The 19995-nt window shown below is 35.6% G+C and overlaps 2 protein-coding genes across 2 annotated transcripts; one reads left to right on the plus strand and one right to left on the minus strand.

Moving 5' to 3' along the window:
• The first annotated feature begins 2873 nt into the window (after positions 1 to 2873).
• Positions 2874 to 4612, plus strand: LOC104906053 (ribulose bisphosphate carboxylase small subunit, chloroplastic 1). Its single transcript, XM_010694757.4, has 3 exons — positions 2874 to 3123; positions 3971 to 4105; positions 4203 to 4612. Exons 1-3 carry the CDS (start codon positions 2947 to 2949, stop codon positions 4431 to 4433), a joined length of 543 nt encoding a protein of 180 aa, XP_010693059.1. The 5' UTR covers positions 2874 to 2946; the 3' UTR covers positions 4434 to 4612.
• Positions 4613 to 15471: 10859 nt separating this feature from the next.
• LOC104906059 (ribulose bisphosphate carboxylase small subunit, chloroplastic 1) lies at positions 15472 to 17184 on the minus strand. The gene is made up of 3 exons (XM_010694771.4): positions 16932 to 17184; positions 15976 to 16110; positions 15472 to 15875 (listed from the first exon to the last, which is right to left on the minus strand). The coding sequence occupies exons 1-3, from the start codon at positions 17106 to 17108 to the stop codon at positions 15645 to 15647; spliced, it is 543 nt and encodes a 180-aa protein (XP_010693073.1). The 5' UTR covers positions 17109 to 17184; the 3' UTR covers positions 15472 to 15644.
• Between the last annotated feature and the right edge of the window lie 2811 nt (positions 17185 to 19995).

Consider the following 19995-nt stretch of genomic DNA (forward strand, 5'->3'; position numbering starts at 1 on the left):
TATATGAAAATCTACACTTAAGGTAAAAGAACATATACCTTTTAAATTCAAATTTTAAAAAGAATCTTTAGTTGCAAAATTTAAGGAAGCAAATAACAATTATTTTTTAAAATTATAGACTCAAAAAATGATAAAACGACGTAGTTTAGAAAAGGGTGCACCATGCTCTACATGCACTTGGGTGCATGTACTTATTTGCGACACCCGAGTGCATGATAAATTTTTCGGGGTCATTCCTTTAATTTCTTATTTTCTTTTTATAAATCATTTCACTTACGGAAAGAAATTATCAAACTCATTAGGCAAATATAACGCATAACCAATTATATAGCAGGTGTTAAATCCTTTAAAAATAATAATGTAAGTATTTTTTAATTGAAATACAGAGAAAGATAGGTTTTTTTTAATGAAAGGAATAAAGTAGAGACCGATAATAATAATAGCAGGATTATATTAATAAAATTATTACTAATATGACGCAAACAAAAAAAATCACTTCCTTTTTTCATTAAACTATTACTTCATAATTCAATTAAATTCAATATTTTTTATTCTTTATTCTCTCATTATAAGACTATTTTAGAGTAATTGTTTCTTGTGGGTCATTTGTTAATTAGCTCTTAGTTAACAAAAAAATTGCATTTATGTTGTTTAATTATGTAAATACTAAAGTGTTATTAGAATATGGAGCGAGCATTATATGTGATTTTCAATTTTTTGCATTAACCTTGACCTTGACTTTGACTTGAACTCACTTAATGTGAACTCTAGATTCGCCATTGTTAATATAATGCTGCTTTTAGAGTTGCAAATAAGCATTAAATATATTTTTCGAAATAAAAGTATTTGAGGAATTTATGACACAATAACTCATCAATTCATATATTTATTGTTATTTATTGCTTATTATTCTATTTTTAATTTATTATATGCAACCCTACTGCACAGGAAAAAAGGTGAAATATCATCAAAATATTGAAAATTGAACATTTTCATATTGCATGCAATTGCATTCATGTAGTCGATAATAGTCGATTCCTTATCCTAGAGGTGATCATGGGGCGGGATGGGCCGTGCCTAAAAAAATTTGCCCATTGGTCGTGTTGGGCCGGGCCAAAATTCATGTCAAAATTTTGTGTCCGAACCCGCTATTTCGAGCCAAAATCGGAACGACCCAAAAAATAGACAAAAAAGTCATTTTTGGCTGCCAAAGCCCGCCCAAAGCAAAAAAAATTCGGACCATACCCAAATATGGGCCAAAAAAATCTGCACAAAACCCGCCCAAAAATCAGGCCAAGTCGGAACGGGCCAAAATGATCAACTCTACCTTGTCCTCATTTTATCCTTTTCTATATGTGCACAAATTAAAAGAATTTTGTTGAAAAAGAAATAAAACAAAACGGGCTTAAGCCCAAAAGACTAGTAGTATTTGAGACGCTTCCTTTTCATTGCATGTATGTGGGTTGTGGCCCATTGCATTGAACCTCCAACGCTGAAACAATTTTATTGGTGATTTCATTTGTCCATCCTTGACCACAACCAATGACTATGTATGGTGTTGGGATTTGGGAACATGACTTGTAATTTTTCATTCGTTTGTTTTCTAATTGGACCATTATTGATGTTTTTGGTCAATTATTAAATGCTAACAACTAGCAAAGAAAATTAGGGAAAATATATAAAAAATAGAGATATGTTGATGGATGAGGAGAAATATAAAGATTTCACATGAATGTTTTTTTTTTTTTAATGCGATTCACTTGTTTGAATGATTGTAATAAAAGCTAGTACGTTATTGTTTTTTTTTCTCAAGCCTCAAATAATTTGTAGCATTTTATTGCTTTTTTTACGGGAAAAATATAGGTTCGATTATATTACATTTTGTTGCTTTTGTGGAAAAGAATTGTGATTTTTTTAAAAAAAAATTCTAAAAATGATCCTCCTATTAATTATATGATTAGTTAATTTTACGAGATTAAATTGTTTTGTTGATGGGAATTATTCAATACTTAGAATTTAGGTTAGATTACATAATCAATTCTAAATATGACCTCTTTTTTTTAAAAAAACATTGTCTATTATTATTTATCCAAAATAGTGCTAACTTTAGAAAATGTTTTCCAAAATGAGTCTTGTATTATTTAACTGATAGAAAACTATGTTAAACCTATTTTTGAGCAGAACTGAGTTTGTTAGTCGTAACTCATAAGCCACTCACTCTTAATATTCAAATAATCTTTCACCCTTTTTCTATGTCCCCTTCACTTAAACTTATAATTAAAAGAGGTAAGCACACACAATGCTCGAGGTCGGACTTTGACCGTTAACATTACTGTTTCGGGTAATTATGATTAATGACTCCGTTGCATATAATTTCTAAATCCGCTACTGCTACTAGGTAGTTAAAGTTTTTTTGTCTGATGGTCCTAGCATCTCCTCAAACAATCATAAGATACAAAATGGAAATTACTTGATATGCACACAAGAAAAATCCAATTTTCTTTCTGTACGTAGGCATGGCCTCAAATTAATTCCTAGCTAAACAAATCAAAAGATAGTGGTAGGATCCCATTAATTCACCACAATCACACAAGCTCTTATCATCTTCCTTCCCAAGGATTAGATAAGATATGGGTTTATCATATTTATGCCACGTGGCATTTATCAATGGTGATTAACGGTCAGGTAGTTGAAATCAAAATTTAACAAAATTTTATACTTTAACCTTTCTTTGGCTCCTAAACTTGTGTGTGGTTTGCTGAAGTGTAATGCTATCCCCTAACAAATCAACGGCCAAAATTATTCTAAAACCATATCCACTTCTTTAAATGACCTATTGATTTAAGTTATATCCTTATATAAAGGAACCTGTTCTAGGGGAAGTTGTAACTAGAAAAAAAGTTGTAACACATATAATAGTAGCAAAGAGGAGAAAGAGTGACAAATATGGCTTCCTCAGTTATCTCCTCCACCGCCGTCGCCACCGTTAGCCGCACCCCGGCTCAAGCCAGTATGGTGGCTCCTTTCAATGGGTTGAAGTCCACCGTAGCCTTCCCGGTCACTAAGAAGAACGATGACATTACCTCCCTTGCTAGTAACGGTGGAAGAGTCCAATGCATGCAGGTATTGCTATTAATTCACGTAATTAGTGTTTTTTGAGGTCATACATCATACATGTAATGTAGTCTATAGATATAGTACTAAGAAAGTGTTAGTTATTGACTATTGTATCCGCATTCCAGTTGACAACATTGCGTTGCTATTATATAATGACAAGTTATAGTGGGTAGATTTATCATTTATGTATCTAGTGACACACGATATGAAGCGATGAAAATTAATATTGGACAACTAATAGAGATTGGATTGGAGGGAGTATTTACTAGATTATATACATATTTAGTTCGAATATACTAATTAATTGTAGAATTAATGTGTTTGTTAAGGTTATACACTATGTAGATGTACAAAGGAAGTGTTACTTATTGTATCAGCATTTGAGTAATTGCTATTATTTTGAAAATGACAAGTAATATTGTATTGGTATAGTTAATTGATTAAGAATAATATAATGTCAAAGAATATTAATTGTGGACAAATATTGAAAATTGGGTGAAATACTAGACTAGAATTGTTTGAATATTTCTGTTGATTGGTATAGTTTTAAGGGGCTCTATAATGATTTGACCCTACAAAACTAAACTTACATTAGTGACTTATATCATTTGGTATTAGGTGAAATTGATGTAGTTTCAGATCTAGAGTTGATCTTCATTAACATGCTGTGGAAAATTGAATGAAGATGAAATTTATTTACTCCATCCTTGTTTGATGAAATACTCATAAGGCAATTAACCATTTATAGGTTAGGAATAATTAAGAAGTGAAATTGGATACTTTTATAATGTTTAATTCGACAATAATATTTAGTAGAATCATAGAATTTACATGAATGTTGAAAATGTTGCAGGTATGGCCACCACTTGGCTTGAAGAAGTTCGAGACCCTCTCTTACCTTCCACCTCTCACCACAGAGCAATTGCTGGCCGAAGTCAACTACCTTCTAGTCAAGGGATGGATTCCTTGCTTAGAATTTGAAGTCAAAGTAAGATTTATTCTCTTAAATCACTTACTGATCCGAAATAATAATATGCTATTTTTTAACATTTCGCCAAATATTGTACTATTTGTATATGTTGTAGGACGGATTTGTGTACCGTGAGCACAACAAATCGCCAGGATACTATGATGGTCGCTACTGGACTATGTGGAAGTTGCCTATGTTCGGATGCACTGACCCAGCTCAGGTGGTGAATGAGGTTGAGGAGGTCAAGAAGGCTTACCCTGATGCTTTTGTTAGAATCATTGGGTTCGACAACAAACGTCAAGTGCAATGCATTAGTTTCATTGCCTACAAGCCTGCAGGCTACTAAACTTAATTTAAGAAAATTTGTGCATTATATAATTAGGCGTTGTTACTCCTTTTGATGTTCGAAACTTTTTCCCTTGAACTTTCGGATGTTTTAAATGTATAGGAATGTTGAGCATTGTACTCTATGAGCAATAACAGCTTGTTCCTAACATTTTCTTTATATTTTCACACACTTTCTCATTTCAGAGTCGAAATTTCTCTATTTGTTGGTGGTTATTAACTACGATTCTCTTGCTTTGACGTGTATTAGTTGTTGCATTATCCCAAACTCTCACATATATCAGTATATGCCATGCTGGTTATACAAAAACATCTTTACAATACGTTTGTATACTTTCACATTATGGTTTATTTCTTATCAAAGTTTTTGTACACTTTTGCATATTATGTGGATAATTTTACCTGAATTGATCAAATTTCATTTGGGACTAATATACGAAGCATATCACCAAACTTGTGGATTATTCGTTAATAAACCAAACTTGAAAATTAATATACGAAAACATCCCAAACTTGAGATTTATGGTAACAATTTCTCCTAAAACAAAATGGAAACGATTTAAATGACCCGAAAACAATATTGGATACACCACATTTATGTAGGACACACCTTGATGTACAATTCAGGATAAGTGGAAAACAATAATGTTTCTAGACCAAAAGAATACTGTTACTAGAGAGATATGTCATATGTGGAAGTGGAACAGACCAAAAACTCAGATTTAAGCCACCAAAACCTGCTGAAATGCTAGCCAGGAAAGAAACACATATCCTGTCAAAAAAATGAGAAAGAAACACATAGGAGTATAGGACTATAGGACAGCTTTAAGGAAGTTAAGGCCTTTAAAATTGAAGTCAACAAAGCAAAATAAAGAAGGGAATAACCAAATTTTGGAGTAGAACATATTGATTATTGAAAAAAAGAAAAGAAAAGAAAAGAGTTTGTATAATTTCACTTGATCTTCTTATAAGTTAATAAATCAAGTGATATAACTATTGCAACTTGCTTGTTTTTCGCGTTTCCTCCAGGCGGGCATTTTGAACATGTTCATTGCACCCTAGTCATAGTTGGTGCTATTTATAAGATGTTAAAATTTATCTAAATTTAGTTGAACGTGTCATTAAACTTGAAACTTATTTTTTTTAATGCGAAGAGAATGCATGTGTGGCTATCTTCTTTTTGTCCTAGTTCATTCCCCTCTGCTAATCTAGTCATACTGCTCTTAAATTTTCGTCATAGTTGGAATTTTATACTTATATGTTGTACTTCCTCCGCTTCCAAATTTTTTTCTTACTTTCACCAATTTACTCTCAGATGGAGATTCCAAATAGGAATACAAAAAAAAAGCGAAGGAAGTACAATACAATTAAGTCCAAATATAAGAGCATCAATAATTACGATTGATCATATCTTCTCCCTCCTTACTTCATTCTTGCACATCACTTTCCACCCATTTCCCATTTATCGTAAGTAAAATTCAGCAAATGTTGTTGAGAGTCATAGTCCTATAGGACTATAGGCATTTATGGATTACCTGCCAGCCCACTTCTGTAATGGTCATGGCCTCTTTTATTCTGTTTTGTCCTAGGAAGAATGTCAGTTATTTTGTCTGCTTGTGAAGGACATGTGGCATGTCTTTTTATTGCTTCCTTTTATTTTGTAACCTAGGGATCCAAACCTAATGCCACTCTATTTAAGAAAGTGTGCAGCTTGTTTTACAAAAAAGAAGAAATGAAATGAAAAGAGGCGCTGGGAATTGAGCTGAAAATATCTCACCATTTGTTTACTACTATTCAGCATTCATGACAATCATTCTGTCAACATGGTATCAGAGCATCCAGGTATTATTCAGCTCATTTTTTCCACTCTTTCTAACCTCTTGTTAAAGAAACCAAGATAAAGTTTCTATCTTTATCGTTTAAAAAAAAAATAAATAAAAGCCTCTAGCTTTAGGAATACTCCAATACACCCAGGTGGTGAGTAAAGATCCTGTCTTTTGCTGCATATTCCTTAAATATTCAAACTCTATCTTTCTGCTCCTAAAATGGTCCCTGGAATAGACTCTAGTAGTCCTCTTTACCTACATCCCTCAGATGGAACAAACTCCATCACTGTTGAGAAACTGGAAGGAGCTTCCAATTATAGGTCTTGGAAAAGATCTTTTGAAATTAGTCTTGCATCAAAAAGGAAATTAGGCTTTGTCACTGGAAGTGTAAAGAGAGACACAACTGAAATGGTGAAGCAAGAAGCATGGGACACTTGCAATAGCATGGTAATTTCATGGCTAATAGGGAATGTAAGTGAACCTATTAAAAAAATCTGTAATGTTCTTGAATACTGCTGCAGCTATCTGGATGCAGTTAGAACATAGATTTTTAGTGAGTAATGGATCTAGGAAGTATAGTCTCAGTAAAGAGCTATATGAAACTAGACAGGAAGGAAAAAGTGTAACTGAGTATTACACTGAAATGAGAAGCAGATGGGAGGAGCTTGAGCAACTCAACTCCCTACCACCCATTACCACTGTAACAGAAGAAGTAAATGCTTTCATCTCAGCCCTGAACCTTCAGATGGAAGAACAAAAATTGTTTCAATTCTTGAATGGCCTTGACAGCATGTATGCAGTGCAAAGAAGTCATCTGTTAATGATGACTCCTCTACCCAGTGTGGAGACAGCATGTAGCTTTCTGCATCAGGAGGAAAATCAGAGAGAAATCCTAAAACCAGTTAAGGAAGAAGCAGAAAGTGCAGCAATGTTGAGCAACAATACAGAACAATCTTGTAGTGTGTGTGGAAAAACTGGTCATACTAAGGAGAGATGTTGGAGAGTAGTGGGCTATCCTCCTGGACATCCAAGGGCTGGAAAGGATAGATTCAAAGAAGGATACAATAGTGGCAGAGGTGGAAGATGGAATAAAGGTGGAAGAAGTAACAGAGGTGGACGAAGTGCTGCAAATGTAAAAAGCAACCTTGATACAGGAACCAGTGGAGGAAACAATGTGAGTGGGGGAACATTCACACCTCAACAACTTGAGCAACTGATGAGACTTCTTCCTACACCATCAAAGGTCTCCAACTCTGAAACTGATGATGAAATGGACTACAGCTATGCAGGAATGGTGACATGCAACTTTGCTGATTCTGTAAAAAGTGAATGGATAGTTGACTCCGGAGCCTCTGACCACATGACTGGTTGTATTGATATGCTTGAAAGGGCTACTGAAAGTGGGAAGGAACAGAAAATAAATCTCCCCACAGGTGAGACATCTGTTATATCTCACACTGGTGATGTGAAGCTTGGGAATGGAATGAAGCTGAGGAAGGTGCTGCATATACCCACATTCAAGCATAACCTATTATCTGTTCAGAAACTCACTCAGGATGGAAATGTAAAAGTGGAATTTTATCCAAGCTTCTGTGTAATACAGGACAGCAAGAGTTGTGAAGTGAAAGGTGTGGGAGTGGCTCAACATGGGCTATATTTTCTCATAAACAAACCTGTTAATGAGATAGTGAAAGATCTGAAAGGAAATCAGCTTGATATTGGTGTATGTAAGGAAGATTGGAAGAAAAGCAAAGCAATGCAAGCTGAGACAGAAATCAAGATACCTTCAGCTGTGACTGAGGTGAGTAAACTGACAGTCTCTACATTATGGCATAGAAGACTTGGACATGCTCCAATGAAAAGATTGAAGAAGATTCATGGATTGAAAGGATTCAGAGAAGATAATGCAGATGTTTGTATAACTTGTCCCATGGCAAAATTCACTAAGCTACCATACACTCAAAGTGAATCTAGGGCCAAAGATGTGTTTGAATTGGTTCACATTGACATATGGGGTCCCTACAGGGTGCCCACTAAGCATAATCACAGATTCTTCTTGACTATGGTCGATGACCATAGCAGGGTAACATGGATACAGCTGCTAAGACACAAATCAGATGCTTATGAAGCAATACAAAACTTTGTTCACATGGGAAAGAAACAGTTCAGCAAGGATGTGAAGGTGATAAGGTCTGATAATGCACTTGAGTTTGATGACAAGAAGTGCAAGCCATTTTTTGCAAATCTTGGAATCATACATCAAACCTCATGTGTAGATAGACCTGAACAGAATGGGAGAGCAGAGAGAAAACATAGAAATATCCTTGAAATGGGGAGGGCCCTGAGATTTCAAAGTGGTCTTCCACTGAAGTTCTGGGGAGAGTGTGTAATGTGTGCTGTACACATCACCAACAGATTGCCCAGCAGCATATTGGGAGACATAAGTCCTTATGAGGTACTGTTCAAAACTCCTCCAATCTATTCTCATTTGAAAATTTTTGGCTGTCTGGCTATGGCTAGTAACCCCAGCAGAACCAAGGATAAATTTCAAGAGAGAGGTGTTCCTTGTGTTTTTCTGGGCTACCCACAGAATCAAAAAGGTTTTAAATTGCTGAACCTAAGCACAAATCAAACATTTGTGAGCAGAGATGTTAAGTTTCATGAAAGCATCTTTCCATACAAGATATTTCATAGTGAAACTAACACTCAGCTACAAAAAGAATGTGTGATTCACACTCTTGATGAAAGTGACTGTGACACTATTGATAATGAACATGAGAACACTGAACAAGGTACTCATGAACCTAATGAAACACAACCTGTCCTTAGAAGGTCTGCCAGGACTGGTCAAGCACCAGTATGGCACAAAGACTATGTGACAAGCAACCCTACCACCACTAAAACACCTCAACTTATTTCCCAAACCATAAACACTACACCCTCAGCCAACTTCTCCTGTTTCATCTCTCACAGCCTTCAAACAAATGAACCCTCTTATTTTAAAGAAGCCATTAAACACCCTGAATGGGTTCAAGCCATGAATGAAGAGCTTGATGCTCTGGAAGAAAATAATACTTGGACTATCAGTCATCTCCCACCAGGAAAAACAGCCATAGCATGTAAATGGTTGTACAAAATTAAACATAATGCTGATGGAAGCATCAATAGATACAAGTCCAGGCTTGTAATCATGGGGAACAGACAGAGATTTGGAGTTGACTATGAGCATACTTTTGCTCCTGTTGCCAAGATGGCCACAGTGAGATCTTTATTAGCTGTAGCTTCTCTTAAAGGATGGAAACTACACCAAATGGATGTTAAAAACGCGTTTTTACATGGTGATTTGCAGGAGCATGTTTACATGAAGCTCCCACCTGGATACAAAGGAGCAGGTTACAGAATGATGGTTGATCTAGAGGGGGAGCAATGCAAACCAACTGCAACCACCCTTGTATGTAAGCTTAATAAGTCCCTCTATGGACTTAAACAAGCTCCAAGGCAATGGTTTGCCAAGTTAAGCTGTGCTCTAATCAAATACAAGTTTGTTCAATCAAAGTCAGACTATTCCCTATTTACAAAGAAGTCTAATGATGCTCTCACTGTGATACTTGTGTATGTGGATGACCTCATTATAGCTGGGAACAGTGAGTCAGCTATAACTTCCACAAAAGAATTTTTAAATGGTGAATTTCACATGAAGGATATGGGTGTTCTGAGGTATTTTTTGGGTATAGAGGTGGATCACTGTCATGAAGGGATCTTTATATCTCAAAGAAAATATGTTCAAGATCTTCTCAAGGAATACAACATGCTCAAGTGCAGGCCATTGAAACTGCCAATGGATTCTCATGTGAAGATGACAACCCAAAGTGGAACTCCTTTGCCATGTGCTGAAGTATACCAAAGATTAGTTGGAAAACTAATTTATTTAACCCTCACCAGGCCTGACATAGCATTCACAGTTCATGTGCTAAGCAAATTCATGCACCATCCAACTGATGTGCACCTCCAATCAGCCAAGAGAGTCCTTCGATACCTGGCAGGTTCAAGCTCTCAAGGTATTCTGCTTGCAAACTCCTCCAGTGCTCAATTGAAGGCATACTGTGACAGTGACTGGGCTGGTTGCCCTAGTACTAGAAGGTCCACATCAGGATTCTGTATTCTCCTTGGTGCCTCACCTATCTCATGGAAATCAAAGAGACAAAATGTTGTGTCTAGAAGCAGTGCAGAAGCTGAATATAGGTCCATGGCCCTTGCCATCTGTGAAGTAATGTGGCTCAAACAATTACTCAGAGACCTAGACATCAAAGATATGGGGAAGACTCCTATCTATTGTGATAATCAAGCTGCTCTTGCCATTGCAGCAAACCCAGTCCATCATGAGAAAACAAAACATGTGGACATTGACTGTCACTTTATCAGAGATAAAGCTCAAGATGGTGTTATCTGTCCTACCTACATTCCCTCTAAACTTCAACTAGCAGATGTTCTTACAAAGTTATTGCCCACTAAGCAACATGATTTTCTTCTTCACAAGCTGGGAGTTCATCTTCCTCCTCACTCTCAGCTTGAGGGGGAGTGTTGAGAGTCATAGTCCTATAGGACTATAGGCATTTATGGATTACCTGCCAGCCCACTTCTGTAATGGTCATGGCCTCTTTTATTCTGTTTTGTCCTAGGAAGAATGTCAGTTATTTTGTCTGCTTGTGAAGGACATGTGGCATGTCTTTATTGCTTCCTTTTATTTTGTAACCTAGGGATCCAAACCTAATGCCACTCTATTTAAGAAAGTGTGCAGCTTGTTTTACAAAAAAGAAGAAATGAAATGAAAAGAGGCGCTGGGAATTGAGCTGAAAATATCTCACCATTTGAGGATAACAAATGTACATTGAGGATAACAACACCTAACTAAAACATAACAATTCATTTTTTTTTTAAAAGTATGTGCGTGCTTTGATTGGAGGATTTGAGAGGAAGGGGAGGAAAGTGATGACTTCATCTTATGTGGGATAGAAGGAAAGGAATAGTTTAAAAATGGGAAATCTAATTTTTCTCCCTTCAATAAAACAACTCTGATTTAAAAGACAATACAACTCTGATTTATGTTAGAAATAGTAATCTAGAAAAATCTAGTGTAAAAATCAAGATAAATTTCAGAGTTATCTAAATAATTATCTATTGTAACTAAGGCATATTATAGAAAAATCTAAGAATGAAGAATCTAGAATAATCTAGTATCAGATATTATTAGATCATATAAAATAAGTGTATAATATTGTAGATTAATATATATCACTCCTATAAATATGTGTTAGCATTGTGCGTAGGAGTGGAGTCATATGTACTTCCTACCACATTCATAAGCAAGAGTTCTCTTATGGAACCTTGCATATCACATGTCATATGTATTTATCCCAAGTTTGTAATATAACAAATTATTCCAATCAATAAAAATTCATAAATTACAAAATTGGTCCCTTAATTTTAATTTCCGCATGCGCATGTCAAAAATTTCTATCAGTTTATTCTTCCCCTTATCCATTAGACAATCATACTAACTAACTACAAAATTGACCTAAGATCTATCTTATCTCAACTCTCAAGTACTAAATCTAGGTCTGAACATACTAATGTGTTGTTCAACTCAGTTCATTCAACTACTTTTTTCTCACAATTTTAAATCAAATTACAAAATTGGTCCCTTAATTTTAATTTCCGCACGCGCATGTCAAAAATTTCTATTCTTCCCCTTACCCATTAGACAATCATACTAACTAACTAAAAAATTGACCTAAGATCTATCTTATCTCAACTCTCAAGTACTAAATCTAGGTCTGAACATACTAATGTGCTGTTCAACTCAGTTCATTCAACTACTTTTTTCTCACAATTTTAAATCAATTCAATTTAGCCCAAAAGAACAGGGCTTAGAAACGCACACCCGACCTCCAACTAGGGATGACAATGGGACGGACCCGACCCGACACGTTTATTTTTTACAGACCTAGACCTGCCCCAGATCCGTTGGATCTAGATTTTTCAGACCCAGACCCAGTTCGCTGGGTCTAACGAGTCCACAGATCCTAATTATGTCCTTTTAGTTTTAATTTTTCATCACATTTTTTAATATATGTAATTAAAAATTTTCGCCCTAATATATATAGTTCCTGCATCGATGCTTAAAGCATTGTCTAAACAAAATTTTAAAAATTAACTCATAAAGTCTTAAAATGTTACAAGTCTTTGATGGAGTTACAACACTAACGAGTTCACAAAATCACAACTCATAAAACCTTAGAATTTAGGTAATAAATTTTTTTTCTAATATGTAAATTAGTTTACGGGTCAGGTCTGAGTCTAGCATATATGGACCCGGACCCAACACATGCCCTCTGAGATCCAGACCCGACCAGACCCATTAGGTCTAAAATTTATGGACCCAAACCCTTATAAATGGATCGGGTCCTAGCGGATCGAGTCGGATCCAGGGCTCATTGCCATCTCTACCTTCAACCACATAACAGTGGTTCTACCTGAAATTATGATATTAGTACTAGAGTTATATCTCCATTCAATTCCGTAATCATATTATTAAATTTTGTTGTCCTAATTTTTTGATTCAAAAAAGTAATTAGGCCAAGATGATTTTGACTTTAAAGCTTATGAACAAAGCATACATGGCTAAGTTAAGATGGAAACTAGCCCAAGGTCAACCCAATTTGGCCCATAATGTATCATGTCCAAATATATGTATAGAAATCGTGCCACAAAATTCAAGAATGGTTCTGTCATTTGGAGAAATGTTGGCCTAGGCTGGGATGTCCTAAGTCAGAATAGCATCTAGAGTTTAGGGAATGGTCTATCTATAGATTTCTGGCATGATGATTAGCTATCAATTGGCTCCCTTCGTCACTGGATCCACGGCCCCCTAGGTTATGAGGAAAGTGTCAGGAAAATCCAGAGTATAGTAGATACATCTAGGTAACTGGGACTTATCTCCCTTAACCATTCTCCTTCCAAGCCATATTGTCAGTCGTATTCTTAGCTTGCCCCCTCCTACCCAAGACTCCCCGGAGGATATCCTCGTCTCAAAGTTTGTCAATCATTAAGGATTTGTATTAAGCTCTGCATATGCCTCCCTCCTGCCCCAGAATCAGGATGTGACAGACCTGGATCTGGAAAGGAAATATTGAACCAAAAATCAAAATTTTCATGTGGCTACTATGGCCGGACCGTATTTCCCATAAACACCTCCTTGCTATTAGGGGAATTGTTCAGGATTCTGCTTGCCCTAAGTGTCAGGACCGTTCCGAGCATGACGCTCATATCATGAGGGAGTGTGCGAAGAGTAGTGAAATTTGGAGGTGTCCTGGAATGCATGTTTTCCCCATAAGGGAATTCCGGAACTGGATCTATGAGAATATTTCGTCGTCGGAAACATATTAATAGATTCTCTGGGGGACTGTCTTCCCTTACATGTGTCATGAAATTTGAAAAGATAGGAATAGTTGTGTCTTCCATGGCCGAGAACCTTCGCCTTTAATGGTGCTATGATTTCGGGCTTTGGGTCATGCTCGAGAATACCTTGCAACGCAGAGGATTAGTAACACAGTACAATAACCTGCTCCCATGGAGTTTGCCCATCCTCCGGATTACTTGATGATTCACGTTGACGCTTCTTTTGTTGGTCTATATATTAGATATAGCGGGGATTAGTGTGGTGGTTCGTCAGGGGAATGGCTCATGGGTTGTGGGATTTGAGAAAAGAATTTACGCTCAGAGCTCACTTGCAGCGAAACTTCTTGCAATCCTCGAAGCCTTATTCTTTGTGGAGATACATAGTCTACCCAAGGCTATTATATATTCTGACTGCCAAAATGCAATTGATATCCTTACATTAGGTAATTGTGATTTATATGTAAAATGTGATAATTACATGCAGGCGGTGGCTAGCGAGACGGCCGAAGATTCAGATTAAGCACTGTAGCAGAATGCACAACCAAGTGGCGGATGGTATGGCCAAGACATGTAGGGTCATAGACGGTGAATGCGTCGTAACTAGGATTTTTTCCCCACCTCCCTAGTTATTGTAAGGAACAACTTATCTTGGATTGTAATATGTTGAACTCTAATGTCTAATGGATGAAGGGCTTTGTTTACCAAAAAAAATAAAAAAAATAAAATAAAATTATTTACCTGTAGTAAACTAAAGTAGACTTCATAAATTAAGCCACTTCATATGGAGAGCTTGTAAGGGAATTTTTGCTGTGGCCTGTGGCAGAGCGATTTCAACATTGGCACATAACACATTACTCCTCCTAAAGAATGTCAGATATTCATGATATTTGGATGCAAAGTAAAGTGCTTTTTATGGTTTGATATTGGATGTTCCTACTTCATCTGTAATTCGAGACGAGTCTGGTAGTATACTTGCTGCTGCTACACGATGTCTGTCGTCTCGATGGTCTGCAAATTTGGCCGAAGCTGCTGCCGCCTGTGGCTAGCTTTGGCTAAGTTTGGCTCGATGGTTTTGGTGGCAAAGAGTTTGGCTAGAATGTGATGTTTCCAATGTGGTGAACGCTGTTTCGAAGGAGCACAATGCAAATTGATGTTGGTTCTTTATTTGTTTCTTTTAATTTTAGGCATGTTAAGAGATCAGGTAATAAATACTGTTGCTCATTTCGTTGCTAGAAGGGATGTTAGTATTTGATTATTTGTATGGAAAACTTTCCCCAACTTTTAGCTATTTTGGTGTGGAGCTTGATATGGCTTATCATTAGGATGCATGTGTTTAACTCCATACCTACATTTGTGTTTTTTCCATTATCGTTTCTCTCGTACTTTTCCATACTCGACCAATATTGATAAGCTACAGACGTTGGCATCCAATTGAAAGCTAAATTACCGGCGATCATCGTGGGTATTATCAAACGGCGAAATCACTGCCCCTTGCCCTCTTTCTCTGCTTTGCTTTTTGAGTACGAGAAAGGGGCGGGGATAAAAATAAAGCAATCGGAATCTAGAATCCATCCTTTTACGGGAAGGGTCCAACATCATGACTCATGAGCGCTCCATTTCCAAATAGCAAAAGTGAAATGGGAAGGTTAGAACCCATGATTGTTGATGGTAGCTCTAAGATAGTAATTCTGCAAGAAACTAGTGCATTGACAACTAATAATAGAGAAAAATTCTGCTTGAATATGGGAAAGTGTGTAAAGATGTAAAGAAGTTGTTAGTTACAAAATATAATTATTCATAGAGTAAATATGCTCGACATTCCCATGATACACTTGAAACATCCGAAAATTCAAGGTGAAAAAAGTTTTGAACATGAAAGCAGAAAACAAAGCCTAATTATATAATGCACAAATTTTCTTAAATTAAGTTTAGTAGCCTGAAGGCTTGTAGGCAATGAAACTAATGCATTGCACTTGACGTTTGTTGTCGAACCCAATGATCCTAACAAAAGCATCAGGGTAAGCCTTCTTGACCTCCTCAACCTCATTCACCACCTGAGCTGGGTCAGTGCACCCGAACATAGGCAACTTCCACATAGTCCAGTAGCGACCATCATAGTATCCTGGCGATTTGTTGTGCTCACGGTACACAAATCCGTCCTACAACATATACAAATAGTACAATATTTGTTAGCGAAACGTTAAAAAATAGCATATTATTATTTCGGATCAATAAGTGATTTAAGAGAATAAATCTTACTTTAACTTCAAATTCTAAGCAAGGAATCCATCCCTTGACTAGAAGGTAGTTGACTTCGGCCAACAATTGCTCTGTGGTGAGAGGTGGAAGGTAAGAGAGGGTCTCAAACTTCTTCAAGCCAAGTGGTGGCCATACCTGCAACATTTTCAACATTCATGTAAATTCCATGATTCTACTAAATATTATTGTCGAATTAAACATTATAAAAGTATCCAATTTCACTTCTTAATTATTCCTGAGTATTTCATCATACAAGGATGGAGTAAATAAATTTCATCTTCATTCAATTTTCCACAGCATGTTAATGAAGATCAACTCTAGATCTGAAACTACATCAATTTCACCTAATACCAAATGATATAAGTCACTAATGTAAGTTTAATTTTGTAGGGTCAAATCATTATAGAGCCCCTTAAAACTATATCAATCAACCGAAATATTCAAACAATTCTAGTCTAGTATTTCACCCAATTTTCAATATTTGTCCACAATTAATATTCTTTGACATCATATTCTTAATCAATTAACTATACCAATATAATATTACTTGTCATTTTCAAAATAATAGCAATTACTCAAATGCTGATACAATAACTAACACTTCCTTTGTACATCTACATAGTGTATAATCTTAACAAACACATATTAATTCTACAATTAATTAGTATATTCGAACTAAATATGTATATAATCTAGTAAACACTCCCTCCAATCCAATCTTTATTAGTTGTCCCAATACTAATTTTCATCGTTTCATATCGTGTGTCACTAGATACATAAATGATAAATCTACCCACTATGACTTGTCATTATATAATAGCAACGCAATGTTATCAACTGGAATGCGGATACAATAGTCAATAACTAACACTTTCTTAGTACTATATCTATAGACTACATTACATGTATGATGTATGACCTTAAAAAACACCAATGACGTGAATTAATAGCAATACCTGCATGCATTGGACTCGTCCACCGTTGCTAGCAAGGGAGGTAATGTCATCGTTCTTCTTGGTGACGGGGAAGGCTACGGTTGACTTCAACCCATTGAAAGGAGCCACCATACTGGCTTGAGCCGGGGTACGGCTAACGGTGGCGACGGCGGTGGAGGAGAGAACTGAGGAAGCCATTTTTGTCACTCTTTCTCCTCTTTGCTACTATTATATGTGTTACAACTTTTTTTCTTGTTACAACTTCCCCTACAACAAGGTTCCTTTATATAAGGATATAACTTAAATCAATAGGTCATTTAAAGAAGTGGATATGGTTTTAGGATCATTTTGGCCGTTGAATTTGTTAGGTGATAACATAACGTACACTTCAGCAACCACACACACACACAAGGTTAGGAGAGCTAAGGAGTATAGGTAAAAATTATTATTTTTTTTTTGAAATTTTGATTTTAACATGGATGATGCCACGTGTCGTAAAATTATAAACCCATATCTTATCTGATCCTTGGAGAGGAAGATGATAAGGAGTTTGTGTGATGGTGGTGATTTCATGGGATCCTACCACTATCTTCTAATTTGTTTAGCTTAGCTTGAAATTTTAGACCATGCCTATGTTCAGATATAAAATTGGATTTTTCTTATGTTTATATCATAAAGTAATTTCCATCTTCAATTTTTTGATTTTTTGAGAAAATAAGAGGATATGATGGAAAATATTTGATTTACTTGGTATTAACTAAAGATATACACATGAATTAATAGTGGAAGCAAACTCGGCAGGTAATAATAATAATAATAATAATAATAATAATAATAATAATAATAATAATAATAATGATGATAATGATGATAATAATGATAATAATGATAATAATAACAATAATAATAACAACAACAATAATATAACAATAACAATAATATAACAATAACAAAAATAATAATAATAATAATAATAATAATAATAATAATAATAATAATAATAATAATAATAAATGTAATTATCTATTGAGTAGATGTATTATTATTGAGTAAATCTATCATTTTCATCAGGAACTTATCTTAGGTGATAAGGATTGATTTATTAAAAGTATTCTAAAAAGTGATTTTAATGACCAAATTTTCAACATGTCTATTAAATACCTAGGCTTACTTAGAAAACATAGTGTTTCAATCTTTTAATCTTATCAAAGAAATCCGTGGTTGAACCTCTTTTACAAGTAATCCTAACTTGCACTAGGGGAAAAAACAGAAAGGGCTGCGCAGGAAGGGCTGCGCTTTTCGTAAAAGCGCAGCCCCTACTAGTGAAGGGCTGCGCTTTTTTAAAAAAGCGCATAAAAAAGCGCAGCCCTTCTGCTTAGTAGGGCTGCGCTTTTTAAAAAAGCGCAGCCCTTCTGTAGAGTAGAAGGGCTGCGCTTTTTAAAAGCGCAGCCCTACTAAGTGAAGGGCTGCGCTTTTTAAAAAGCGCAGCCCTTCTGCTATGTAGGGCTGCGCTTTTTAAAAAAGCGCAGCCCTTCTGAAAAAATTTGAAATTTCGAAATCGCGGGCTTTGAAATATTGAGCGGGGATTCGTCAAATATATTATCCCTCATTCTCTCTCCTCTCTCACGTCCCTCATTATTCCTTTCCTTCTTCTCTCTCATCCTCTTCTTCTCTCTCAAAAACTCCCATAAACATTTGCGACAAAAGCTTGAAATGATTTGCACTAAACATGGCGACGGAGTCCGATTGCCTATTGTGATACTTTTTCGGAAGCGGAACGGGCCAACGAGTCAAACTACCGTATGCTGTGATGTTTAGGCTTTTTAAGCCATCCGAGTTCGTTTAAGCCTCCAAATAGCCATTTTAAGTTTTTCCGAAATTTTTTTTCCCTTAAATTATGTATTAGGGTTTTTTTTATGTATTTAAACATTATTAGGTTAATGTTTGGAGTAGTTCTTGTATTTTCAGATCTATAATGTTCTTGTATACTTCTCTTTGTTTATATATTTTGATTAATGTTCTTGTATACTTCTCTTTGTTTATATATTTTGATTAATGTTCTTGTATACTTCTCTTTGTTTATTTTGATTAATGTTCTTGTATACTTCTCTTTGTATATAATTTCTTGTATTTTCATTTTTTTGATTAATGTTCTTGTATACTTCTTGTATACTTCTCTTTGTATATTAGTTTTTGTTCCTTTTTTCATTTTCGTTTCATTCTTTTTATTGTTTTGGGTTTAGTATTTCGTTTCGTTTCTCTTCTCTTCTGTTTAATTTCAGAAAATGTGAGATTATGAGTAAAAAAATGCAAAAAAAAAATTTTTTTTTATTTTTTTTTTTGGTAGGAAGGGCTGCGCTAGTTAGGAAAAAGCGCAGCCCTTCTGAGCTAGAAGGGCTGCGCTTTTTCCTAACTAGCGCAGCCCTTCTAGCTTAAGGGTTGCGCTTTTTAGCCCTACTTAAAAAGTGAAGGGCTGCTACTGAAAGGGCTGCTGTCAAAAAGCGCAGCCCTACTTGCCTTTTTTAGCGCAGCCCTTCTTCATTTTTCCACTAGTGTTGTATATTATTTTATCAAGGATGTTTTGACCTACTAGTTAAGATTGAGATGATGTGAATAATTGATTATAGGTTCGAATTTTATTTCCTTCTTTATACTGTATACTGCCTTTTACTAAACTAAATCATTGTAAAATCAACGTTAGTTAGTTAGGCGAGAACTCAACTCCAACACCCTCGCAGTCCCCCAACCACACCCACCCACCCACCCACTAGCTTCCTACCGAAATTTTTATAGAGTTTCTTTAATAAAATTTTCTACAATATGCATGTGAATATTTTCACTTAAGGGTTATATAGACGTAGGTAAAGTGGTGTAAGAGTGTTTGGAAAGTATTTTAAGTTAACGAATTCCAGTACATTTCAACAAGTTTACCTCTCCCAATTATGAGTTCAAGTGACAAAGAAATTAGAAGAAAATTCCACTTCGATGACAGAGTGATTGAATGGCTTTATGAATTACGACTATAAAACTGTGAAAATTTTATTGTACTCTTAGGAGCGCATACCATGCATCTAGTGAATTTGTT

Source organism: Beta vulgaris, chromosome 2 (assembly GCF_026745355.1).
Source record: "Beta vulgaris subsp. vulgaris cultivar EL10 chromosome 2, EL10.2, whole genome shotgun sequence".
In the NCBI taxonomy this organism is placed as follows: Eukaryota; Viridiplantae; Streptophyta; class Magnoliopsida; order Caryophyllales; family Amaranthaceae; genus Beta; species Beta vulgaris.

What these genes read in the sequence shown, in the direction of transcription:
- LOC104906053 (XM_010694757.4), top strand. Translation starts at nt 2,947, where the DNA reads ATGGCTTCCTCAGTTATCTCCTCCACCGCCGTCGCCACCGTTAGCCGC. An exon ending in GAAGAGTCCAATGCATGCAG is followed by an intron (nt 3,124 to 3,970) that starts GTATTGCTATTA and finishes AAAATGTTGCAG; the next exon opens with GTATGGCCACCACTTGGCTT. An exon ending in GCTTAGAATTTGAAGTCAAA is followed by an intron (nt 4,106 to 4,202) that starts GTAAGATTTATT and finishes TATATGTTGTAG; the next exon opens with GACGGATTTGTGTACCGTGA.
- LOC104906059 (XM_010694771.4), bottom strand. Translation starts at nt 17,108, where the DNA reads ATGGCTTCCTCAGTTCTCTCCTCCACCGCCGTCGCCACCGTTAGCCGT. An exon ending in GACGAGTCCAATGCATGCAG is followed by an intron (nt 16,111 to 16,931) that starts GTATTGCTATTA and finishes AAAATGTTGCAG; the next exon opens with GTATGGCCACCACTTGGCTT. An exon ending in GCTTAGAATTTGAAGTTAAA is followed by an intron (nt 15,876 to 15,975) that starts GTAAGATTTATT and finishes TATATGTTGTAG; the next exon opens with GACGGATTTGTGTACCGTGA.